Raw genomic sequence first — 27,937 nt, forward strand, 5'->3', positions numbered from 1 at the left:
ATTGCTTTCCATTAAGGAAGTTATTTCATGCTGCTTTCCCATTACTGTAGAAATTGTGTTGCTTCTATAACCTCAATTGGTTTAATGTCACAAATGTATAGAGCACTATCAAAACTTAATCAATTACTTCCACCTTTTAAAAAAATTGCACACAATCACAGTGTATGTGTGATACTATTGTTTTTTTTAATGAAGTTCCTTGTTTACTAATTTGCACCTCAATATCCCGTTTCTACTCATGTACAAGTTAGACTGTTGAGTCTTACTTCCACCTACAGTCTCCCAGGCTTCTCTGAAAGTGGTTTTGCGTCAGAGGATCAGAAAAGAGTATGACCTTGGGATGCAGGAACCAGAAATAGATCTAGCATCTTTTCCAAAAATGCCCCCAGTTGTGAATCCAGAAGCACATTCTGCTAATGTAACAGCACTTTTGGATCCAATCCACAGCTCTAAGTTGATGAAAACCAATGAACAGTCCAATTATTATGCACTATTATTCTAACAATATTTCTGTCTCCTGGATAAGAGGTTTCACAGCTTTTCAAAACTGAAGTCAAATTCTGAAACCATTATCTTTCTTATCTGCAAATAATTCTAGAGAACTGTTAAAAGCAAATTAGTTTTCAGTGTTTCCTTTCTTTGTCAGACACTTACAGTTTCTAGATGCAAATTCTCAGTATAATGTTTTTAAATAGTTTCAGTTGCATGAAAATCAAATGTAAAAATGTAATGACAATCTCTTGAATAAAAAAACACAACTGAACAACAGTTTTAAAAATATTTAAGAAAGGAAGATCACTAAAAATCATATCACTGTATACATGCTAATCCTTAGTTACAGTGAATATAAAACAGAACACATTTGTCATGTCTGTTAAATAATAATAGCATAGTCCCCATGATATAAGAAATAACCTAACAACATGACAATTTATGTCCAGAAACCAGTTCTTAACTCTTCTGCTTACAAATCATTAAGTCTTGTCTGAACCTTCAAACTCTTAAAAATTCTGCCCAAGCCTTAGTGAAACTGTTTTTGGACTTTTTTCCTTTATTCATTATCACAAAGTGATACCAAGCAAGGGAAAATCCCTGTATCTGGCTCCTTCTTTTTAACCACTTCTCACCCAAACACAAAGCAATTGCCATGGCTGTTTTTCAGCAAGTGTGAATGGTAGTGAGTGGTGTTGTCTGCTACACCTGTGCCAAATTTGGTGCAGATCCAAAGTCCAATTTCAATGTTATAATTTTTTGTTTGGGCTGTGCCATTTTTAGAATTGCCTTGTAGAACGTTGTTTTACTTATAAATTTGTCTTCAGAATGCCACAAGGTTATCTTTCGTCTTCAACAGAATTGTGTTACCTTCTTAGAAAATTCTTCAACTCTGCTACTGGAATATAAACCTTGATAGTAAAACCTATTATATTCCTAACTCTTATTTGCATAACCAGCTTTTTCAGATGTGCCACAATAATCTGAGTGCCCATCATCTTGTAATTGGTCATACCTGGAAGCTAGTTGGGCTGCAGCCTGTCAGAATTTCTTGCAGTACTTTATTTGTGGCATAAATAATATATTAATTAACTAGAATCTTGGATTCTGTTGCATTCAGTCAAGGGAAACCAAAGCAGAGTGTCAAAAATTGACTTTGTTGGGTCATAAATTCCTGAATCTCTCAGTCAGCATTGCTGATTCTGGGAACTTTAGTCCCCATTGAAAAAATCAGGCTGGCATTGTCCCTTCTGAAATACACTAAGAGATGCAAGCAAATAACAAACTGTACAGGTAAGAAATAGTTAACTGATGAAAAAATCAGGACATTTTCTGGTGGCTTGAATCATGGATAGAAGCACAATATCCCACATTCAAAAACCAGAGTGTTTTTTAAATGAATTTAATTATAGTATATGCTTTCATGGACTAAGGTCCACTTCATCAGATGCATGTACCATTATCTAAAATTGGCTTGAGGAAAATGAAATGTAAAAGTACAAAGTGTGCCAATTACACATTTGCAGAGAAATTAGTGCCAACGATAATGTAACACAAATCTGCTACCAATGCTAGGACATTTGTTTTCACAGCTAATTTTTCTGTAATAGATCCTCATTAATCTTTAACATAACTATCATTGTGGTTTCTGCACTCTGTTCCCCCTGAACTCACGGCTTATAATCCTCTATCTAAACATGTGCCCATCTGGATGCTACTTTGTAAGAGAATACATGATATTCCAGTAAATAAAAAAATATAGGCAGCAGTTCTCAGTGACAATACATTTGACTCCTGCAAACTGCTCTGGAACAGAACATATCCGCGGATATTGTATTTTTGCATTTATAACACACCCCTGTTTATAAGACGCAGCCCCACTTTTCTAATCCCAAAATTAAGAAAACTTAGCTTTGAGTATTCAGCATCTGGGCTCAGAACGCTTGAACATTTAGGAGTCCCTGTTGCATCTGAGCCTACAGGCTCCACCTACAAATAGGTGTGTTCCAACTGGTTTGCTCGGCAGCTGATGTCAGTTCCATAAGGCTCGTGATTGGAGGAAGCTAAATATCCTGATTTTAGGAAGCTAAGCCTCATGACTGAAGGAAGCCTGTTTACAGAGGCAAGGTATGTGCCATTTTTGTTCTTTCCACAGCTATCTCAGCTTACTTCTGTGTATAAGATGCACCTCAATTTTTAGTGTAATGATTTTAGAAAAAAATAGTGTCTTATACATGGAAAAATATGGTATGTTATGTTTGACAGGTCTTTCATGAAGATGCTGTCTGCAGAATAATTTCAAACATCTCACCCAAATGAAACTGATTGGTGAGAGATTTGGGATGAAAGAAATGGTAGTACCTCTTCACACAGTATATGGTTAAATTCTGGAATTAATTACCACAAGCTACAGTGATGGCTGCCAACAATGATGGATTTCAAAGAAAATTATATAACCCACTGAGGTTATGGCCATCAGTGGATAATAGGATGATTATGTAGCATATCTAGTATCAGAGGCAACACGCATCTATATATCAGTTGCTGGGGAACACAAGGTGGAAGGTACAGTTGCACTCACATCTTGCTTGTGGGCTTCCCATAGGCAAAATAGCTGGCTACTGTAAAAATGGAAGGTCAGACTAGGAAGGTCTCTGTTCTGTTTCAGCATGGCTTTTACAGACATCTGCACTTATGACCCCTAAACATAAACAGATTTTGTAATTTATGGCTCAGATTAGTTAGACAATGTCATTGCAACATGTATGTTGTTATATATAATATATACATAATGTAAACATGTATTTCATTGATGCTTCCTATTCTTTTTTCATTTGACCAAACTCCGGGAGGCAGTGGAAGACAGAAGGGTCTGGTGTGCTCTGGTCCATGGGATAACGAAGAGTCGGACACAACTTAACGACTAAAGAACAACAAAAAATTGTTTTCTCAAATTTTGATCAAGATGCATTCATAAAATTAAACTTAACATTCACATCCATAAAGAAATTTAATATCAAACAAAATGCAAAAATGTCATGGCTTCAAAATGAGTATAATTTCTGCCTGATGGTATTTGTAAAATTGAAAACTGTTAACAAGCACTGAACAAACAGCAATGAAATAAAACACAACTACTGTTTGCTACTTTAGTAAGTCCAGAAGAAAGTTACCACAAGGGGGCACCATGCTATCATCTCAGTGAAAGCAGACCATACTTTAGTCTAAATTATCAAGAAGCTTTATATAATTCTGAATGCCTATTAGTTCTTGTTGGGAAAATGGAAAAAGAAACTTAATTGTTAGCTTAAAATCTTAAAAGGAACTTTCAGATTATGGAGAATTTGGTATGGTTAGATGAAAATCAAGTATTTTTACTGCTATATCATTGTGAACTGTATATAATGCAGTTTTCTTATACCATAACTATATTAACTTTCAGTTTATCAAAGTTTCTATTATTAACTTTCAGTTTATCAAAGTTTCTTTTAGTTAGCAAAAATGACAGATATATTCAACAAATTGTTGTTAGATAGAAACAGTAAAATGGCTGCCATAATAATTTCAATTTATTTGTTTGTTTGTTCATTTATTTCTACAGAGGGCTCACTTTCATACTTTATATTTAAACTTTAGTGGTAAGTCTCTGGATGTGTAATTATAGGACAATCCTATGTATATTTAGCTAGGAATGTCACTATTTTCTGTAGAGCGTATTTCCAAGTGACTATAGATAGGACTGCAGGTTTCTTTGTGAAGTACAGAGTGTAGTCCACACAATACCTTCCCTCCATTTATAAAGTGAGATTAGATATCTCCCAATTAGAGATGGGGACGACTCACCATTTCGGCGATAATTCCTGCTTTGTGAGTTATCAAAAGTTATCGTAATAGTCGCCGCCACTGCCGAGGTCAGGCTAAGAGAATCCAGGATGCCCATGCAAAGATGGCAGCTGCAGCTTCCCTACCCTAAATGAAGTCGCAGCCACCATCTTTGCAAAGGGCAGCCAGTTTCCCTTTCTACAGGCCATGGCTGCAGAGGCCTGATGGAGACTTTGGCAGCAGCAGCAATGATTACAGTAAGGGGGTGTTGGCAGGGCTGGGGGGGGCTTAGAGAGAGGAAGGGGTGAGAGTAGGCTGTAGGAGTGGGTGGCTGCCTATTGGCCAGCTGATTATTGGCTGGTAGGCAGAATGTTTTTTGTTTTTTAATTATGAAGGATGAATAAAAACGGGAAAATATTCATCGATCCGTATTCGCTGGGATTTAAAATTTGACAAATACAGACTGACAAATATTTAACAAATTTTCCATCGAAAAAGCCAATCTGTATATTCGTCCCATCTCTACCCCTAGTCCTTTCTTATGCCCAGCACAATAGCTGTGGTGAATCTGGAGTGTATGTGGTGCCTGTACCAATTACGCTTAATTTCACATTGCATGACCACCCTATTAAAAGTTTAACTCCACTAAGACAGAGACATGGGCACTATAAAACCTGTGTGCAGTACCCAGGACACATGCATCTTTTGATACATGAACACAACTAGCAACTTCATATATAGTAAGCTATAACCTAATTCTGTCCAGCTTCATATTCACTAACATCAGAGCAAATGCCAACTTTATCATCACACATCAAAAAGGAAAATGCTTCAGAAAGGGTAACTGTGCAGCCTGCTCATCTAAAGTGCCATAATGATTCGTAAGATCAGGGTTTCAAGGCAAAAGATGTAATTTATCCTAGATGGAAAATGATTCATAGACTTCAATCAAGGCTAATATAAACAAGGTACACCTGCTTGCACTTTCCTCACTGTCTGTCTCAGTACTGGAAGGGCAGATGAGTCAGAGAAAGAATACAGCATAACTGCTGGACAGCTCATTGGCTTAGGCATCTAGCTACAGAACCAGAGGCTGGGAGTTCGATTCCCCACTGTGCCTCTTTGACAGGGGCTGGACTCAGTGGTTCAAAGTGTCCCTTCCAGCTGTACAGTTCTAAGGTGATTATGATTACAGAATCATGAAGTTGGAAGGGGCCTATCTGGCTGTCTAAATTTCTCTTGAATGTTTATCATTATTATGTTTCACTATACACTACAGGCTAAATCAAACTAGCAGTCCTGCCTAGACCAAATCCACTAATTTGATGGGGCTTGCACTGACAATTCATTCAACTGGTCTAATTCTAGTTGAGATGAATAGTTAGCAATCAAAGTAATCTGATTTATTACTAAGAAACAGTACATATAACAATAAATATTTGTATATCTTGCAAGGCTCACCCTTAAAAATGGTCATGGTAGCACAGTGGGCCAGTCGTTCCTCTAAAGCAGTGGTCCCCAACCTTGGGCCTCCAGATGTTCTTGGACTTCAACTCCCAGAAATCCTGGCCAGCAGAAGTGGTGGTGAAGGTTTCTGGGAGTTGTAGTTCAAGAACATCTGGAGGCCCAAGGTTGGGGACCACTGCTCTAAAGCTTTAACACTGACCAACACAGGTGCTGACCTGAAAAAGGTGTTTGTCAGGTAGACGAATAAGCAGGTGATAGATACAATCAAATCTTAACCCCTTATGATATGTAAAAATTTCCTTATTCCCCTGAACACTGGCATTTACAATTAGCTCTGGCCCTGTATATTTTGAAACCTCAGTATTTGTAGTGGTAAAATGCTTGCATGCCTGTCAGTTGAATTGTGTACAAGCAATGAAAGCATAAACACAAGATTATGAAATGCAATTATGAAAAAAATTATTCTCCAAAGGCCATATACAGTATTAAGATGTTTGTCCTTTATGAAAACAACCTGCATGCAAGTGTTCACTAAGTTATACTGTGAGCATTGCTATTTTCAAGAAAAAAAGGATTTACATGACAGCTGAAAGGCAATGGTACTCAGATTCTGCTTGGGCAATTACTTTTCCCAAAGATTTTCTCCCTTTTTTTTATAAATTCCGATTAGCAATCTTACTGTTGAATTGGCCAATTTACAGATGCCGCAGGAGACAGTATCCAAGCAACACTGTGAAGGCTGCTGGGACAGAGCTGCATGAAAGAAATTACTCAGTTTGATAGACTGAGCCTCCAGAGAGATTCTTTAAATGTAAATTGTAAAATCATGGAAGAATAAAAATTGAAAAAAATATATCAAATTCTGCCTTTTCTATCACTCTTTGACCCTGGGTTGTAGCCAGAGTATTTCCAAATTTCACAAAATGATAGAAAAGTCTTATTTTACAATTTAGAGGATGATGTACTTTCTTTCGATTGTTTCAAGTGAGTGATTTTGTTTAGCATAACACATTTAAAAAGGGTTTAGAAGCAGAACCTTCCTTGTTTTTAGCAATATCTATTTTAGAATCATTTTTAGTAAGGTGTCCTGGCTCTCAGTGTTAGGAAAAAGGTGGGATAGAAAATAAATGCCCATCGATAATCTGCATTACTTTCAAAAGCTGAAATTCGTGCTTTATAACAAGAACATTTTATTCATATATTTGCTTTTTCGTTTTCAGCGTTTCAAAAGTGCTGGAGTATTACAAGCTAATCAAACAGAATAGAAAAAAAAACCTCAAGTGGAATATAGCAATCAGAGCCAATACACCCTTTTGACCATAAGTTGCTAAAAACCTGCTGCTCTTTTTCCAGTTTCTTTCCAGCATTTCTGACTGGCTGTTATACTTCTCTGTATTCATGAAATAATGTGTACATTCATACAAATACATTCATTTCTCTCACTACCCACTAAAAGATCAACCTAAATCCAGTTTGTGTCCTCTTTGCATGTGTTCATAATGAAATTTCATCCATCCTGCTTCAGTATCTGCATGGAATTATTTTTAGAAGTACTTAAGTACTACCCTTTACAGAATTTTATCTTCTTTTCCAACAGTATATAGCTGCTCCAAGTAGCTAAGTAGTCTAGCTGCTGCCACACAACTGGAAACAGGGGCTGTAAATGTTCCTGAGAGCAACAGGACAAGATTATATGCCACCACTCCCAGGGATATTGTATGGAAAAATATAAACTCCATGGACTTTGTTTACAGCCCGTCACCTCAGTGTCTTCTCTCTCACTTTCACTCCTCTATTTCTCTCTCTCTCTCTCTCTCTCTCTCTCTCTCTCACACACACACACACACACACACACACACACACACACACACACACACACACACACACACACACACAGACAGAGACAGAGACAGAGACAGAGAGACAGACAGCTCCTTGGTCTTGACAGAATTTACTGAAAACATCTGAAAATCCTTTCAAGAATGTGCAAAATTATTCTACATCCTATTATACTTTATTTTTCCAGTAATGCTTTTAATTTAGAAATGATATTTTTGGATTGGTTGTTTGCTTGGTTTTTAACAGTCCAGTTACCATTTGTCATAAATGTCACAGAATTTAACTACCGTATTTGCCAGCGCACAAGGTGACCGGCCATATAAGACGACCCTCCCAATAGGAGGAGGAGGAAGAGGGGAAATGGGTGGGTGGCGGGCAAGCAAGCGCGCGGCTGGCTCAGCGGCGCGGGGCAGCGGGCAGCCCAGCGGTGGCTCAGGCATGGCAGCAAGAGGGCAAGGAAGAGCGGAAGAGGCTGAGCGGGCGGCGGCATGAGGAGGAAGAGGAAAAGGGAAACGGGTGGGTGGCGGGCGAGCGAGCGGGCTCAGCAGCGAAAGGGAGAGGAAGAAGGCAAGAGGCTGAGGAGGAGGAGGGGGAAAAGGGAAACAGGCGGGTGGCGGGCGAGCGAGCGCACTGGCTCAGCAGCGAGAGGGAGAGGAAGAAGGCAAGAAGCTGAGGAGGAGGAGGAAAAGGGAAAGGGGCGGGTGGCAGGCGAGCGAGTGCGCTGGCTCAGCAGCAAGAGGGAGAGGAAGAAGGCAAGAGGCTGAGGAGGAGGAGGAGGAAAAGGGAAGCGGGTGGGTGGCAGGTGAGCAAGCGTGCTGGCTCAGCAGCGAGAGGGAGAGGAAGGCAAGAGGCTGAGGAGGAGGAGGAGGGGGAAAGGGAAATGGGCAGGAGGCGGGCGAGTGAGCACGCAGCCGGCTCAGCAGCGTGGGGTGGCGGGCTCTGGCCGCTCAGGCATGGTAGGCTGTGCTTCCCTCCCTCCATCCAGACCAACTGCCTGCCTGCCCGCCTGCCTTCCTCCCCGGCCAGCGCAGCCCCGCGTCATTCAGTGCACCTGGTGTACAAGACGAACCCCCCCCCCACTTGGAGGCATGTTTTTTGGGCCCAAAAAGTCATCTTGTACACCAGCAAATACGGTATCAACTTCCAGCAGTCTTCTGCTATGGACCCCTACTATTATTATTATTATTTATTTAATTTATACCCCACCTATCTGGCCCACTGGACCACTCTACTATCAACACACTAAAGTAAAAAGTCCACACTTCTGTATGTCAACCAGGGTTGATGTGTTTCTTTTTTCACAACTAAAGATTCCTCTCTTAAAAAGGAAATTTTGGAGTGAGTGACACCTTTACTGGATCTCTAAAAGGTTAAACACAAGGTGAACTTTCAAGTACCCAGAGCTCTTATTTGGGACAGATGGTACAAACAGGGAAGGAGTAGAAGAGGGGGGAAAACCCAAAACAAGTCCACCCCCACCCGCCAAGACAGGTAGAATGGCAATTGCTCCTGAAGGCAGACTGCCTACAAGGTAAGACAGAAGTTGCAGGTTCAATATTACAAAAAGATGCTAGCTTTCTCTGTAGCCCCAAAAAACAGACAAACAAACAAACAAACAAACAAACAAAAAGACCTTACACCAGTGTAAACGGGATCTGGAGCCAGAAATATTTAATTTATTTATTTAATTTTAATTTAAATACATTGAAAGCCTTCTATCCTGCCCCTGAAGTCAGAACAGATAAAAAGCCCAATATTATTGGAGACAGATGGCTAGCAAGGCCATAAAGAAGCCACAGGCTCAACGTAAAATAAAAGTAACAGCAGATAATCATGAAAAACTATGAATCAATAAACAAAAAACATGGGTAGACCACAATGTTTCATTGCTGTAAAGCTTACTCTACACTCTGCACAAGATACTACTGACAGGACAGAATATGAAGAAACAGAATGATTTCCAATTGACAGAGGCGGATGTATTTTATCTCCATATTTATTCAATTTTCATGCAAACCATATCACATGAAAAGCTGGTTTAGATTCAAACAAAGAAAGAGGGAAAATTAGTGGTGAAAACAGAGTAATCTAAAATACAATGGTGCCTCGCACAACGAGTGCCTCACACAACGATGAATTCACACAACGATGCCTTTTTCTGTCAAATTTGCTGCCTCACACAGCGATGTTTCCTATGGGGGATTTTCACACAACGATCTCCCTTTTTGCTCCTGTAAAAGTGTCTTACAATGTTTGGAAGCTGTTTTAAATGGTTGCAATGGTTAGTCCACCTCCTGAAACCTACACAAACTGATTTTGGTGTTGTTCTGACACTTCGTTAATTTATGATGATTTTTTGAATTTTCTCCATTGGAAACCATTGGATGGTCTCCCTAATGGTTTCCAATGGAAAAAACAAAAAATCATCATAAATTAACGAAGTGTCAGAACAACACCAAAATCAGTTTGCATAGGTTTCAGGAGGTGGACTAACCATTGCAACCATTTAAAACAGCTTCCAAACATTGTAAGACACTTTTACAGGAGCGAAAAAGGACTTCGCAAAGCCATTGGAATGTATTGAGTCGGCTTCAATACATTCCAAATAAGGAAACATTGTTTCACACAGCGATGTTTCCTATGGGGATTTTCACTCAGTGATGGCAATCCGTTCCAATTGGAATGGATTAACCGGTTTTCAATGCATTCCTATGAGAAATGGTGTTTCACAGAACGATGTTTCACACAACGTTGACTTTTTTGGAACCAATTAACATCGTTGTGTGAGGCACCACTGTATGATGATGATGATGATGATGATGATGATGATGATACTGTATTATTAACAGAATCAAAGAATAATGAACTTGGAAGAGGCTACAAGACCACTGAGTCCAAACCCCTGCTTAATGCAAATCAAAGGATATCTGCCAGGTGGTTGTCTAAATTCTTCTTGAATGCCTCCAGTATTGGAGCACTCATGAGCTCCTGAGGTACTGGGTCCCATTGTCATACTGCTCTAATAGTTAGATTACTTTTTTCCTGATATTCAACCAAAATCTGGCTTCCTGTAACTTGAGCCCATTATTGCTTGTCTTGCACTCTGGGATGATCAAGAACAGATCCTGCCCCTCCTCTGCATGGCAGCCTTTCAAGTACAGTGGTGCCTCACTTAGCGATGTTAATCCGTGCAGGAAAAAACATCGCTAAGTGATTTAATCGCTAAACGATTTTAAAAAGCCCATAGGAACATATTAAAAAGCATTTAATATGTTCCTATGGGCTAAAAACTTACCTTAAAGTGAAATTCCTCCATAGCGGTGGCCATTTTGGCTGCCTCTACAGCGAGGCAAAACAGCGACGGCCATTTTGTTTTTTCGGCGGCCATTTTGGAACTGCCAATCAGCTGTTTAAAAAAGTTCGCTTTGCCATGATCGCTCCCACGTGATCATCACAAAGTGAATTTTAGCCATAGAGGACATCGCTAAGCGATTGCTCCAGCGATGGCCAAAAGTCCATCGCAAAGCGATTTCATCGCTCAACGGAGCGATCGCTAAGCGAGGCACCACTGTATTTGAATAGTGCTATCATATCATGCTTCAGTTTTCTTTTCTCAAGGCTAAACATGCCCAGTTCTTTCAGTCTTGGTTTCCAGCCACCTAATCATCCTTGTTGTCCTCCTCTGAACTTGTTCCAATTAATCAACATCCTTCTTGAAGTGTGGTGTCCAGAACTGGATACTGTACTGTACTCAAGATGAGGCCTAACCAGTGCTGGATATAGGGAAAATAGCACTTCATGGGATTTTGAGACTACACTTCTGTTAATGCAGTCCAAAATAACAGTTGGCTTTTTGTAGTCACATCACATTGCTGGATCATATTCAGCATGTGATCTATGACAATTTCAAGATTCTTCTCATTCATACTACTGCTAAGCCAGGTATCTCCCATCTTGTAACTATGTGTTTGGTTTCTTTTTCCCAGGTGCAGTGCTTTGTACTTATCTCTGTTGAATTTCATTCTATTGTTTCCAGCCCAGTGCTCAAGCTATCCAGTTTGTTTTGAATTTTATTTCGATCTTCCAAAACAGTAGCTATTCCACCAACTTTTGTGTCATCAAATTTGATTAGCATTCCCTGCATCCCAAGCCATATTGGCTTCTAGTTATTACTGCATTGTTTTCTAGATGACTATATAGTGACCACTTTGTAATCTGTTCCAGAATTTTCCCTGGGATCGATATCAGTTCCCAAGTTCCTCATTTCTGCCCTTTTTGAAGATAAGGACAACATTAACTCTCCTCCAGTCATCTGGCACTGCACCCATTTCCCATGATTACAAGAAAACAATGGAAAGTGGTTCTGAGTTCTTCAGCCAGTTCCTTCAATGCAATTCATCCAGCCTTGGATACCTGAACTCATTCAAGGTAATAAGATATTCATTGGTTATTTGTTTATCAATCTCCAGTTGCAATCCTGTCATCTCCACTTATACTTCACATTTGTCTGGAGGGTCATAGTCTGTCCTTTGGGAAAACAGCTAAAATAGAAATTGAACATTTCTGCCTTTTCTGCTATCAGTTATCGTTTTTCTATCTCCATTGAGTAGCAATGACTTGAAATGACTCCAGCTGAAGGTAAAAGAAAAGTGCAAAGTGAGAACTGCAGCTGAATATTGGGGGGGGGGAATCATGACAACAGAATAACTACACAAGTTTAATACTGATAATGAATAAATTGAAATTGTTAGATTTTCCACAGGTGGGATGGGTTTACCACCTGCAACCATGACATTTCTGAGTAACGTGCCTGATGTACCGGGATATGATCTTAAATGGGAACAAGAAGTTATGGGTTCGTCACTCCTCTCGTTCAATGGGGACGTTTCTTGTTATAAAACTGTTAAGACTTATGATTTGTTACTACTACATGAAACAGAAGAGATTAACAAGACTGAGACAGTTAACTTGTTAGAAAATAAACATGTTTTATTTGAGGACTTTGGTCTGATTGATACTTCTGTGACAAATAATGGGGGCCAGGAGGTATCGAGGGCAGGAAAACATCACACCCTTCTAGAAGCACAAATGTTTAAACTGGAGCTATCGTACTTTGGGTGTATCATGTGAAAAAAAAGACTCAATGGAAAAGACAACAGTGTGTAAGGAAATATGATGCCAATAGAAAAGGTTAGGATCAAGTGTGATGTGGACCAACTCAATAAAGGAAGCCACAGCCTTTCGTTTGCAAGACCTGAGAGAAGAGCAGTTAAAGATAGAACCTTTTTGAGGTCACTAATTCATAGAGTCAACCACACATTAGATATAATCTGGTGGCACATAACATCATAATCAATTTGTGCTGTCTTTATGTAGAAAAAGCCTTGGTTGGAACTCTGTAACTCTATATGTTGTCTTTCCTCTACCTCAAAATTTTATATCTTAGCTCACTGAGTTAAGTATCTGGCAGCAGAACCAGAGGCTGCGAGTTCAATTCCCGGCTGTGCCTCCCAAAAGAGCCAGCTTTAGTAGCCTTGGGCAAGATTCACAATCCCAGGATGCCCTCAGAAGAAAGGAATGGTAAATAATTTCTGATTATTCTCTACCTAGTCAGAATAGACTTGGCAGCAAACAATTATTGTTTGGCAGAATATTTTTTTCAACTCATGTATTACATGGCCCTTTTTCTCTTTTTGTCTGAAAAAGAGAAAAGCTTCAGAAAGCCCACTGGGAGCCTCCCAATGAAACAAAACCTCACATTCAAATCTGATACTTATGCAGCTATATGTTCTTCTCTTGTAGTCCAGGATATAAGTATGCACCTGGCAAAGCTTTATTTCGTTTTCTTTTGCACATGTGTGTGTTCCTCTATCATTTTCATTGTTTTTTTTTTACAGCAGTCCTTCTGTTTACCATTTTTTGGTAAATAACAATTTAAAAATCAATCAATCAAGGAAAGTCTCTGTGATATTCACCCCTCGTGGCCCCTGTCTGATTCTCCAAACACAGAGCACACGAAGGCAAACTACTACTCCTTTTCACCCGCTGCCACCAGTTGATCACTAAATCAACATTACTTATGGAAGGATGAAGATGCAGGTCCAAACTTCACTGTCTTTTAAAATAAAACTTGTTTATTGATTACGGAAGTTTGATTATTAATCACAGGTAACTTCTACAGGTTTATTTATCATCAATCTCAACCTTCTATTGGTTATCACAGTTCTTATTCACTCTTCACTCTAAACACACCTCAGATCTCCCAAATACCATATATCTCCCTCTCCACTCTGACTTTCTCTTCTTTCTCTCATTCCGCCTCTTTTACATATCTCTCAGCTCCACCTCTCAGCAACATTAGCCTGCAACATGAATATGCATGACTACTTAACATAATAAGGGTGAATGCTACAGTCTCCCTCACACACATAGGGGGGGGGATAGAAAAAATAAAGCACACACATACAGCTCTGTCTCTCAAAAATCAAAACAAGCAAGCAAGCAAATAGGAGCAAACAATACAATCAAATCTCCTCCTGCCCCCAAAGAAAATGACTAGAACAGGGGAAGAATTATTTCCTCCATCAGATGTTATCTTCATACTGTTATATTCTTTGAGTCTGGCACAGAAAATGGAAGGTAGCAAAGATAAATGATACTGCCCCCCCAAGTTATTTGTAAAATAGGCTGTGAAAGCAACAGTTAAATGCTTAAATACCAAGAAGTTCCTTTGATTTTTAGTTCCTTTAGAAATCACAATATTTGAAGAATGCAGAATGTTATCCCAAAATGCCATTCAAAATTCAGTTTAAGGGTTTCTACCAATATGAGCGCTGTATGAAAAACCTCCCATTCCAAACTTCTTTCCTGCAACAACAGCTGATCAAGGAATTAATGGTTTCACAGTGGAACACAGGGATGGAAATATATACGTGTATATTGAGTAGTTTCAGCAAAACAATTCTCATGAAACTGCTCTTCAGAGTTTGCTGATGGGGAGAAGTATGCCTCACAATAAAAAAAAACTTTCAAACAATATATTATATTCATGCTCTTCAGGAACACAACTCTGAACAATTTAAAGCTAAACTTACTGGTAATAATTGTCATAGCTGCTCAGATTTGAAAATAATAATATTGACACATGACTGGGTTTGAACGTAATTCTTATAATTGCATAGATACTTTCCCCCTTTTCTTTTTACACACTATGATACTATCTTTTACAAAAATACTTACAGCATTCTGAACAGATTGTAATGATGTAGTTTATTTCGGAATTCAAAAGTAATAGAAAGCTGAAGTATCGTATATTTTAATCCCATTCATCCACCTCCTCACAAAAAACAAATCAAACGCTGCAATAGAGAGTAAACTATGTTGGAGTACAATTAGAGAAACGTTTTTCCCCATGGGAATCTATTTTGGTTTGAAAATGTTAATTGAATTTTGACAGGAGACACCACTAAGGATTTGGTTTATTTCCTAGCTTTCATTCTACACTACTAAGATGCCACAATGTACAAACCCAAAGCAAGGACCCCTTAAGCTACCACAACTGTCCGTTCAAAGTCCATAGGGCTATAGCATAATCTACATAATTAATGAACCACGTCTGTAGAATACTAAGTAACACAGGGAAGGGGAATGAATACAAATGAGAGACTTATCACAGAACAAAATCCAAGCAGCTTGAACAAATATGAATTTCAATAGAAAATAATTAGTCTAAATAGCTGCCAGTCTATATTTTTAAAAATGCATGCCAGCTCCACTTTTTAATCCTCATTACAAACTACTGTACTTCTCTAACAACTGCTACATTGTTACTGCCAATTAACTTTGTTGCACTGCAAGAAAAGAGTTCCTAAAATAATCCTGTTATTATTTAGGGGCATACAGCAATTAAAAAGAGTTTCTGAAACAGTCTTGCAATTATTTGGGGCCATATACCTATCTGCCAGTACAGCTAATAATTTCCTCTTCTACCTTCCACAATGCCACATGTACAGCTTGCGTCCCTTCCTAGCTTTACAACAGCTCTTTAACAACAGAAGGAAAAAATTATGCTCTCGGCTATTACAGTACCTCCTATAGACAGATACACATTTCTCATGCACATTTCTCATGCACTTTCCCCTTTTCAATATATTCCTATCAATACACACCCTCTTCATCTATGATAAGGACCTGCAACAGAGCACAACAATTAACTGTGAATGATTTTTCTACCCAAGTGTATGTTCTCCTATTGATCTCTCAACAATAGCAAGAGGAGTTCCATGTAATTTGCAGCTTCCATTGCTCCTATGTAGAAAAGGTTGCCTTCTATCCATCAGATACAGCACTGAGAATAACTTACTGAAAATTAACCTAATGAAGCTTGCATTATTTTCTAAGAATTTTCATTTTGGCCTACAAAGACCTACGTATATGATTTGCTCTACTGAACTGAAGGATCAACCTTTTATCTTCGGAATGCCAACCACCTCCTTAAAACCCTTGGAAGCTCTTTTCACACATGACAGAAAACAAATAGGTATGCTGGATAATGTTTTTGTTTCTAAAATTATTAGTTAATAATTTTTTTCAACTAGCTCACAAGGCAGATCACAAAATAAAACCAGAAATTCATTTTGTTGTTGTTTAATCGCTTAGTCATGTCCGACTCTTCGTGACCCCATGGACCAGAGCACGCCAGGCCCTCCTGTCTTCCACTGCCTCCTGGAGTTGGGTCAAATTCATGTTGGTAGCTCCGGTGACACTGTCCAACCATCTCGTCCTCGGTCATCCCCTTCTCCTCCACCAAACATATAATTTCAAGCTTATTAAAAACTGCAGCACAGCAAGAAAACAAAACATCTGAACAAATAATATGGTTTTCATATGACCCCTCCTCATAAGAGACTGTGTCAGGTAAGCATCTCTCTGAAGGCAATTCAAACAACAGATTGTCTCTGTCTACCTCTCACCTTGCTTCAGAAGGTGGGGCCGTGTAGAAAGGCTTATGAAGCTATTCTGTCTAAGATCACTTCAAAAGCAACATAAAATATTTTAAACAAGGGTCATATCTTTGGTCCACTATGTATGTCATGCACTCTCCAAATACTCAGACAAGTATACAAAATCCTACCAAGTCTCCTTAATTCACTGAAAAGTCACCTACACTGAATGTCTCTGCAGTTGGAAGAGTTTCATAGATAACAGATGGAAGCCTCATACTGAAAGCTATGTGAATAGCTCCCTTATCACTTTAGAAAATGCCATGGATGGATCCCAAATGTGTGTGTGTGTGTGTGGGGGGGTGTTCAGCTAATAAAGAGAGCTGGAACAAACGTTCACTAGGAATTTCCAAGAGACATATCGAGAAGCTAGGCTTTTGCCAAGTACAATCTATGGTAGGACTCTCTATAGTGTCATTTATTGTTTTCTTCCGATTTGTTAAAGATGAAAATCTGTTATTTAATTATTACCAACACAGCATGCACTTGCCCACTTTGTAAAATGTTTTATTTCACACTATACTCCAGACATTTTCAGAACATAGAATGTCAAACCCTGTAGGACTTTCAAATGGCTTTGAAATTATCTCTCCTCAATTAATATTTCATTCCCTAGAGTAAGTTCATTAAAAATCCTATCATTGCAATTAGCAAATTACTCATTGCTTATCTTATTATAGAACTTAACTGCGTACTGCAGCCAATGCAATTTGGTTGTGCTTCATAGGTGCAATCTAGAAATGTGTAGTAGTATTTTGTTCATGAAAATAAACATACCACAGGGTAACATATCTCCTCTTCCTCATGTTTTCTCCAAAAAGAGATTCCACTACTAGTTAGTATCTGCAATACTAACAAGCAAAAAACACAGATTTGTCAAGATGTTAATTTTTCTTTGTACAATGTGCTAAAATATTAAAGGAGTGTAGTAAAAATGCAATCCTTTTTAACGAGAAAGACAGGATAAAAATATTTTAAATAAATAAATCCTGAAAGTGTACATTTAGTTTTAAAATGAGGTTTGGACAGCAGTTTACTAAAAGTAACAAGGTCAATGTAAAATAACATTGTCCCTGAAGAATGTCTTTCATAGTAGCCTAACAGTCCAATGTGGTGGTAAACTGATAAGAAAGCAAAAACAAAGGAGAGGAAAGCAAACCCTCCTAGAGTCCTAAAATGTGGATAGAGCAAATTGGTACCTGACCAATTTACTCCATGAGCACTTTACACCCATGTCAGTAAAATGGTAGCCACGTAACTTTCTATTCCCACAGGTGCAGGGACCCATTTGATCAAAATCATAGCTGTTATCTAATATAGAGGCAACTTGTCAGCCTTGTAAGTTACAAGTCATATTTTTTCTACCCCAGTAAAGGTAATAGAGATTTCCACTTAAAAAAATCTGACTGTTCATAGAGATCAGTATCTTACTATATTAGCAAAATCCATTTGTTTACAATTGAAGGGAAATATAAACAACTGAGAGAAATATAAATATAAGGAGGCAAGACACACATACATGCCCTATGCCACACACAACAGATGCTAACTATACTGATATTGGGCACCAGACATCAATCAGAAGTAACATGGGGCAGCAGAGCTCACATCATCATCTCAGAACAGATGGAATTAAACTGGTACTGCTGGGTGAGCACTTAGAATATATTTTTATTTGTGTCCAATAACATGCTTAAAGGCTAAAAAATGTATTTTTCATATATTCTTACTTTTAAGAACTCTGATATAAGAGAGGTTTTTTTTTCTTTTTAATTGTGCTTTTTTGAGCTATATAAGCACTTGTATTGTCAGAATGTAATTAAAACACGTTTTTGTATTTTTATTATACCTTTTATACTCTTGTATTTTAGATAGAAATATGTTTTTTGACTTAAGTATTTGTCTACAACTTAAATTTTGCTTCTGAGTGTACTTTTGTTTGGAATGTCCCATGGTTTTAAGAATTCTGGGTAGCAATTGCACTTGCAGCTTTTTACAACCTGGAAGAATGGACTTCTGTTTAAACTTTTGTGCCTATATTTTTCCTCACTGCTCTAAAAATGTTTCCAATACATTTTGGATAGTTGCTTTTGGATTTTATTTTATGTATATGGAAAATAGAAGAAATGCAGATGAATAAACCTTGTAAAATTAGACAAACTGATGTTGTCTGCAATTATTACAACACCGAACAAATTTGTGAAGATAAAAATAATTCTTTTAGGGAAAAAAAGCACTGTATTTTTCCATGTATAAGACACTACTTTTTCCTAAAATCAATACACTAAAAATTGAGTGGCGTCTTTTACACGAAAGTAAGCTGAGATAGCTGTGGAGAGAAAAAAATGGCACATACCTTGCCTCTATAAACAGGCTTCCTTCAGTCAGGAGACTTAGCTTCCACCAATCACGAGCCTCATAGAACTGACATCAGCTGATGCTGTACAAACCAATTGGAACACACCTCATTGGCAGTGGAACCTATAGGCTCAGATTCAACAAGGACTCCTAATGCATGACTTTCTGAGCTCAGAGGCTGAATACTCAAAGCTAAGTTGAGATTTCTTGATTTTGGGTTAGAAGTGGGGGTGTCTTATAAACATATGTGTGTGTGTGTGTGTGTGTTGTAAACAGAAAAATATAGTATACTTTGACATGAAAAATCAACACAAAAAGCTTGTTGACTTTAACTGGGCACTACATTCCACTCAACCTTGACACTGTTAGTACACAAAATATTCTTAGAAAAGGTTAAAAATGAAGAAAATATACCTGTTAGGCACTAATGTACAGTCAATGTCTGGCCTTTTTGTTTTGGGAATGGCATAAAGAGGGTATCGGTCCCCATGACGAATCAGCACGTGAACAGAAATCAGTTTAAAATAATGAGGTGCATGACCTGTAAAAGAAAAACAAACAAAACAGATTCAGAAATTTGTCATTCATCTCAAAAAACACATCTCTTTCAACCTCTGTTTAATATCGTTCTTCAGACAACCTCCCTGTGAAAACACTAAGCCTAATGTGAGTATCTGATCATCAGTATTTCAGCAGAAGAGATGTGACAAAGAAAAGTGTTTCCTTTGGGCGAATGAGTCTCCTTATGTTGTTGTCGTCATGTGCCTTCAAGTTGCCTCCAACTTAGGCAACTCTATAAATGATTGATCTCTAAAATGTTCTGTCCTTAACGGCCCTGCTCAGTTCTTGTAAACTCAAGCCTGTGGTTCCTTTAGTGAGTCAATTCATCTCATATTTGGCCTTCCATCTTTTCCAGCATTCTTGTGCTGTTGTTTTTAAGAGAATCCTGCCTTCTCACTAGGTACCCAAGTGAGACAGCCTCAGTTTCAATATTTTTGCCTCCAGAGATAGTTCAGTCTTAATTTGATTTAGGACCCACTTGTCTGACTTTCTGACAGTCAAGGGTATTGGTAAAGCTCTCATCCAGCACCACATTTTTAAAGGTTTTTTTTTTTCACCAGTCAGTGATCAGAAATACGTGAGTGTGGATGATCTTGTGCTTGGTATCCAATGACACGTCCTTACATTTGATTATCTTTTCTAATTCCTTCATTGTTGCCCTTCCTAATCTCAGTCTTCTGATTTCTTGGCTGCAGACTCCCTTTGGATTGAGGATTGAACAAAATATTTCACTATTTCAATTTCTTCATTATCAGCAATAATGATAAGCGGCTAAGCGAAGCGTCCAACCAGCAGGCGGAGTTATTCCATATAGTGCGCGACCTATCCGGAATTGGTCTGGATGATAGGCCTCCCCCTAGGTTTTCACCTGACCAGTTTGCAGCCTTTTTTAAATCTAAAGTGGAGGCCATCCGCCGGGATCTCTCTCCTTTTTTGAACACAGTGAGTCGAGCAGAGATGTCCAGCGCTCTGTTTTGCCCGGTAACCCTTGACTCTTATCAGCCTGTCACGCCTGATTCTGTGGCCAGAGTGCTTGACCGCTGTTGAGCCACCACCTCCTCCTTGGACCCTTGCCCGGCCTGGCTAATCAAAGCAGCCAGGCCGATAACAACAGAATGGGCCACTGCAATAATAAATAGGTCTTTCCTTGAGGGCAGGTTTCCCTCTGCCCTCAAGGAGACACTCATTAGGCCCATAAGAAACAAAACCTAATTTGGCAGCGGATGAAATTGGCAATTATAGGCCCGTCGCCAATGTTTCTTTCATGAGCAAAGTGGTTGAGAGGGTGGTGGCTGACCAGCTTCAGGCACATCTGGATGAAACAGATGCCATGGATCCATTTCAGTCGGGCTTCAGGCCGTGCCACGGTACAGAGACGGCATTGGTCGCCCTGTACGATGACTTGTTGAGGGAGGCCGACAGGAGTAAAATATCTTTGTTGGTCCTCCTCGACATCTCGGCAGCCTTCAATACCGTTGACCACGGTATCCTCCTGGTGAGGCTCTCTGAGTTGGGTATCGGTGGCTTGGCTCTGGCCTGGTTCCGTTCCTTCTTGGAGGACTGCCCCCAGAGAGTGCAGCTTGGGGAGAGTATTTCGGCTCCGTGGAGTCTCAAATGTGGGGTTCCACAGGGGTCGATCATCTCCCCAATGCTGTTTAACATCTATATGAGGCAGCTGGGTGGGGTCATCAGGGGGTGTGGAGCATCGTGTCATCAATATGCTGATGACACCCAGCTCTACATCTCCTTTTCACCAACTGCAAGTGATGCCGTCCTGTCCCTCCAGCACTGCCTGGGGGCTGTACTGCACTGGATGCAGGAGAACGGGCTAAGGCTGAACCCGGACAAGACGGAAGTTCTGAGGGTGGGTGGCCCTGTGTATGGTGGCTTGGGAAACTCCCTCATGTTTGTGGGGGTGGCCCTGGCCGCAAAGAGTTGGCTCTGCAGCCTGGGAGTACACCTGGACCCGACGCTCACCATGGAAACGCACGTGGCGTCGGTAGTCCGCTCCGCCTTTTTCCACCTTTGGCGGATTGCCCGGCTGCGACCTTACCTAGACATGGGGCGCTCACTATCTTAGTACATGCGCTCGTAATCTCTAGATTAGACTACTGTAACACGCTCTACGTGGGACTCCCTTTGAAGCTGATGCGGAAACTTCAGGTGGTGCAGAATGCAGCGGCCAGACTCCTCACTGGAGTGAGAAAATGCCAACATATCTCTCCTACTCTGGCCATGCTGCATTGGCTGCCCATCCGTTTCCGCATTGACTTCAAAGTGTTAATGCTTACATATAAGGCCCTAAATGGTTTAGGACCTTGATACTTGATGGAACGCCTGCTTCCACCTAGATCTACTCGGATCACCCGCATGAGCCAGGAGGTGAGGCTGAGGAGCCTAACGACGAGGGAGGCCCGGAAAGAAAGGACACAAAACCAGGCCTTCTCGGCGGTGCCTCCTCGCCTCTGGAACAATCTCCCTCCTGAGATCCGCGTGGCCCCCACTTTGGACACTTTTAAAAGTCAATTAAAAACATGGCTATACACTCAGGCCTTCCCTCCAGTTAATATCTGACTTCTTTATTCTCTCCTTATGTATTTTCTATTCTGTTGTTGTATTCTGTTTATTACAATATGATTTATGTAATTGTGTGGGGTTTTTTATATTATTTCACTGTTTTTACTATATTGAAAGCCGCCTAGAGTGGTCTTTTAGACCAGATGGGCGGGGTATAAATCAAATAAATAAATAAATAAATAAAATAAGCAATAAAGCTTAGTTCTTCTGTAGTCATGGTATTTTTCTTCTTAATATTCATCTGCAATCCTGCTTTGGCACTTTCTTCTTTCACTTTGTTAAAAGTTGTTTCAAGCCATTGCTGCTTTCTGCTAGTAAAAGGGTATAATCTGCATATTTTAAACATTATTGATGCTTCTTCCAATTTTTCACACCACTTTCATCTGAATCTAGTCTGGCTTTCCATATATGTTCTGCATAAACAGAACAGGTAAGGGGATAAAAATGCACCCTTGTCTGACACCTTCGCCCAAAGGAAACACTTTTCTTTCCCTATTCTAATCTAACAGCAGCTTCCAAGTCATGCATCAGAACAATCAAGTGCTGAGGCATACACATTTCTTTCAGAGCAACTCGTAATTTCTCATGATCTACATAGCAGAAGGCTTTGCTGTAGTCTATAAAACATAGACTGATCTTCTGAAATTCTTTAGTGTTCTCTCTGGCTCCCTATATACCTTAGCTGTTCCTTCATGTATGAAAGTATGACCATTACTCTGGATAGTCTTCTGCTTCTGGCATATTTAAATAACTGTCTGATGTGTTTATTTAGTTTTTGTTTTTCTGATAACTGGTTTGGCAGAGTTTATGCTCCTTATTTTTTTCTATTTGGGTAAGGCTTTTGCTTTGCAGACAGTCTTCTTCTTTCTTTTAGCTTAATTGTGCTGGGAGTTTAAGTCTTACTTGTATCTTCATTAAAGTGGAATATAAGATGTACTTTTCTATTTTTGTAGTTTTGAATAGCCTCTTGAATCCTCTTTCAACATTATTTTGACAAATTCCCTTATTTTTGTGGTTCCTTCTTCTGCAATAAACTCTTTCTATGCTGGACTTTCCTGATAGCTTCATACTTTTAAGAAAATATTGAATTTGCCAAAAAACTTGTGTCAAATTGACAACACTTACACTTATCATGTCGGATGAAATGCTTCTCTGACTGGTTTGTTGGATAACTGTTCAAAGGTAGTAATTTATGCTATCATGAAATCAAGAGTTTGAAAATTCAGGAATGGTATTCCCAGGTATGCAGGCAACACCAAAGTATTCAGGACAGGAAAATTAAGCTGACAAGAACTCCAGAATACTCTTGACAAATTGATTGTCAAGGCTACTCAATAGCAAAAAAGTCTTACCATAATTAAGATAAAAGTGGTGCAGCTGAATTTGAAATACTGTGCAGATTTCTTAATTTCAGTATATTATATTTGTTTTGAGGAGCAAAACAAGTTTCCATGATGACACCTCAACCACATGGAACGTTAAAACTCAGCTCATACTGAAATAAATGTGTCAGTCTTTAATGTGGCAAAATACTTCCATTTTTGTTTTGTTTTTGTTAAAGGAAAATTCAGAATCACCCATGAAATATATAGAAATTTGATTCAAGCAAAACAAATGCAAAGGGCTTCACAAAACTATCTATTGCATTCACAGCCACACGATAAAGCAGTTTCTAATTAATTAACAGGAAGAGCCTTGTGGCGCAGTGGTTAAACTGCAGTACTGCAGTGAAAACTCTGCTCACAACCTCTGTTTGATCCTGATGGCATAGGAAACTGGCTCAAGGCTGATTCAGCCTTCTGTCTTTCCAGGGTCAATAAACTGAGAACCCAGCTCACCAGGGAAGCAATTAACTGTAAACCGCTCAGAGAACTCTAAGCATTATAGGGTGGTATATGAGCAGCATATTTTAATTCTAGTTTCTAATTCATGCAGCACATTTTTTAATCAACTGCTATCAATGATCATAGCTAAATGCAGAACCTCTAGGGTGAAGGGCAGGGGCAGTATAGTTGCCCACACAACTTAGCGGGGGAGGACTGTTGCTTTCATGCCTGCTTTTCACATTGCCTAAGCATCTAGCCATGGAAACATGGTATCAGAGAAGATGAACCCCTGATCTATTACACAAGAGATGAATGTACCTGACTCGGGTTGTTAAAATCAAGGATGAAAAGATAAGTTTTATATTTCATACTTTGATTTAAATTGCTGTTGCAGCTTCCTTCTACTTGGTCATTGTCAGACAGCTCTTTGCATAGGAATAGCTGCAATTTAAAAAGTATGCAGAAATAAAACAGTAGATTCAATACAGTATCAACACGTACCTTCCATACTGCGTTCTGGTATGGTGGGAATATTACAATAAAACAGGGCTTCATAAATGGGATCGATGGCAGGTGGCTCTGTCAGTGGATTTGGCATTATTCTCTTTCGATTCTTGGCATTCAGATCATTTTCTTTAACCGGGTTAACAGGGATCAAATGTACTGGGGGGTGAAAGCAACATTTATAGCAGATTGGTATTGCTGGATTATTTTGATGTCATGTAATTCATTTGCCTAACTCATAACACATAAATAAATGCAAGTGAAGCAGAGACAAAGTCCTGATGAGCATTTAAATCACTGGTTCAACTTGTCAACTTCAATAGTTCAAGCTATTTAAATCGCTAGTTCATTTATCAATGTATTTAATCAAAGAGCAATGTTGAATACAAGGAATTTTAAGTAAAAATCCTTAGTGCCTTACAATCACAAGATCTTAATGAAAAGCTTAACAGATGGGACCACTTGCTAACTTGGGTGTGTGATTGCTTTCTGAAACCAGTTCTACATAGAAAGCACACTCTTTTGATTAATCTCAACTTCTAACTGCTCAAGATATCTATCCCATCAATATGTTTAATCCTCTTCATCCCAGAAAAGTCACTCTGAAACAAAAACAAAAAATTGACATTCCCAGTAAAATATGTAATACAGAAAAGGTCAGAAGCAATATGAAAAAAAAATGAGACATGCAGAATCCCCCCCCCCCAGCCATACCCTGGTCCCCAAAATTATTTTCCTCACTGGTAAAATGTTTAAGTTACTGTTTTCAATGATGAATATCAATCACTATGTGTTTCAAAGAAATATTCAGTATCTTTCTTTATCACCATGGCATCTTACCTTACTATAAGTAACAAGTACTAACAGATATGTTGTATATTCTGAAAATGTTACATTAAAAAATGAGTACTTTTAATATTAAATAGTGATATTTTTCAACAGACACTACAATAGAGAGAATATCAGCATAAAATAAAAATCCCTTCTGTAAAAAGAGGTAGGGTCAAGAAACCTGATCAAAGCTAGATCAATGATATATTCTCAGTATACGAATATGTGAAGATCCATTTTTTCATTTGTTTACAGTATAGTTACCAGAACAGAAAGTGATGCTAGCAGAATGAGATAGCATGCAACAAAGAAATGTGCTGTTGTTAAACCATATTCCTAAAGCAGAATAAATACTTACCCAAAATTAGAAGAAAGGAAAGCAAATCTCTTTCTCTTTTTCCTTTTCCTCTAAAATTCTGTGTATTACTAGAAAAATATGTAACGAGAGTGGCCATCTTGACTTGAACTCCCCACCCCACCCCCGAATGCTAACTTTAAAATACAGAAGGTTCTTTCAGTTCCATGCAACCAAACTACTTAAAAGCATGTTCACTGACACTGGAATTTGCACAGCAATTCTGTTACGTGGCAAAATTTCATCAGCATAAAACTTAATATGTACACACTAGGTCCTGCTGAAAGTTAAATACAGTATCCCTGTTTTCACAAAAAAAGCTCTCCAAAATTGGGAAGACAGCTGTCATTTTTCAAAAATGTGTAAGGGATATTTACACTATGTATTGATAAGCAGAGGAACAAAGTAAAAGCCAGAAATGTGCTGTAAAAGAAGGATAAAAACGCAGAATTGTGAAGGAAACCCAATGGCAGTTATACAAAAAAAATAAACAAACAGCCTGGAAGAGACAGATAAGGTGCACATGGATTAAACAGTAGGCTGCATACAGTCCTGGGAATGTGCAACAGGGATTATTGCCATCTGTTTTGGCCAATTTAAGGATTTCTGCTGTCCTTGACTTACTTCTAGAATTATAGTCTTATGACTGGTGAACATATTTTACATTAAATGTTAGAGGAAGGTCAGTATATCGTACAGTTTTATGGTTGGTAAATGTTTCTTTTTATTGGTTATTTATTAGCTACACTGATATCCCATTTTTCTGCCAGTGAGCTTAAATTGGCACACATGGCTGTCTTTCTCCACTTCATCCCCACGACAACCCAGTGAGAGTGGTCAGGCTGAGTCACAGTGACTGGTTTAAGGTCACTTCCTGAATTTCATGTGTCAGTGAGGCCTGAGGCCTGCACCCCCATGTCCCTATCCAATACTCTGAATACACATACTGTAGTGATCCCAAAGGAGTATGATTATTTTTCATTTGTGGAATCTGTGCATTTGGACTACAGCCTAAAATTATGCTAATATTTCAAAACTGAAAAGGAATTCTGGAGAATATTACCTGGATAACCCTACAGTTTAAATATACATGGGAGGCACATTGTCCATTAGAAAGATATTAGACATTATAGCTCAGGAGTGGGCAATTTTAAAGGAACTATTTGCCAGTTTTCTGCTCCCAGGAGTCTCCAAGAGCATACTAGTCCTGAAAAGTGGGGAGAGACGATGCAAAGAAATCATAACTAGATGTTACCAGAGTCTTCTTCTGGTTTCATTTTTGTGCATTTGAGGGATTGTAAAGGGACAGAGGGATTGTAAAGGCACAGAGCTAGTTTTATTGCACACTCATTAATCCTGGAGGCTCCCAGGGGCATAAAATGATCTTTTCTGTGGAAAATTATGTCAGTGGGGAGAAAACTATATGCCACAAAAACAGCCTTGAAGGGCCCCAGGCAGTTTCCAGATTGCATGCTGGCATCACCTACCATAACACATGTTAACACTGCATAGTTATAATAATTATACAGTGGTGCCTCAACTTGCGAACTTAATCCATTCCAGAAGAGGGTCGTAACTCGAAATGGACATACGTTGAAGCACCATTTCCCATAGAAAATGCACTGAAATGTGATTAATTAGTTCCGACAGGGAAAAAAAATCAAACACCCCCCCCCCTCAAAACCCACTGCAAGACCCATTGGAAATGTGATAAATCTGTTCCGGCTGAAGGGAAAAAACCCAAAAAGCAAACAAACCCTGCAAGACCCATCGGAAATGCAAAAAAGGAACTTCAAAAAGCCAAAAAAAAAAAACCTGCAAGACTCATCAGAAATGGCAAAAAAGAAAATCAAAAAGCAAACAAACTCTAAAAGACGCATTGGAAATGGGGGAGAAAAACCCAAAAAGGAAGCAAATCCTGAAAGACCCATTGGAAATGGGGGGGAACCCCAAAAAAGCAAACAAACCCTGCAAGACTAATCAGAAATGCAAAAAATCAAACAAACCCTGCAAAACCCATCAGAAATGGGGGGGACCCAGAAAACTCAAACAAACCCTGAAAGACCCATCGGAAATGGGAAAAAATAAAAACAAAAAAGCAAACAAACCCTGCAAGACCCATTGGAAATGTGAAAAAAAACCCACAAAAAAACAAAGACTGCAAGACCCATCACAGCACAAAAACATAACCCCCCCAGGCTAAAAGCATGCTGCAAAACCCACCCAGAACAGACAGTTTTTAAAAAGCAGAAAGCAACACCTTACCAGGCAGTCTGAAGCCTCTACCAAAAACACACTCGCTA

General features: G+C 39.0%; 1 protein-coding gene across 6 annotated transcripts in view; it reads right to left on the bottom strand.

Annotated features, from left to right (window-relative positions):
• The window catches only part of PXYLP1 (2-phosphoxylose phosphatase 1), a 106,601-nt gene that overhangs the window by 7,835 nt on the left and 70,829 nt on the right, over positions 1-27,937 (bottom strand). For 5 of the 6 annotated variants that reach the window (XM_078389217.1, XM_072995964.2, XM_020793163.3 and 2 more), the window contains exons 3-4: positions 24,446-24,607; positions 19,395-19,521 (exon numbers count right to left, since the gene is read on the bottom strand). In XM_078389217.1, coding sequence (XP_078245343.1) covers positions 19,395-19,521; positions 24,446-24,607 — 289 coding nt within the window. Of the gene's footprint in view, positions 1-19,394; positions 19,522-24,445; positions 24,608-25,637; positions 25,871-27,937 lie in introns of those variants that run through there. The other variant, XM_072995963.2, reaches the window with a different exon arrangement.

Source organism: Pogona vitticeps, chromosome 3 (assembly GCF_051106095.1).
Source record: "Pogona vitticeps strain Pit_001003342236 chromosome 3, PviZW2.1, whole genome shotgun sequence".
In the NCBI taxonomy this organism is placed as follows: domain Eukaryota; kingdom Metazoa; phylum Chordata; class Lepidosauria; order Squamata; family Agamidae; genus Pogona; species Pogona vitticeps.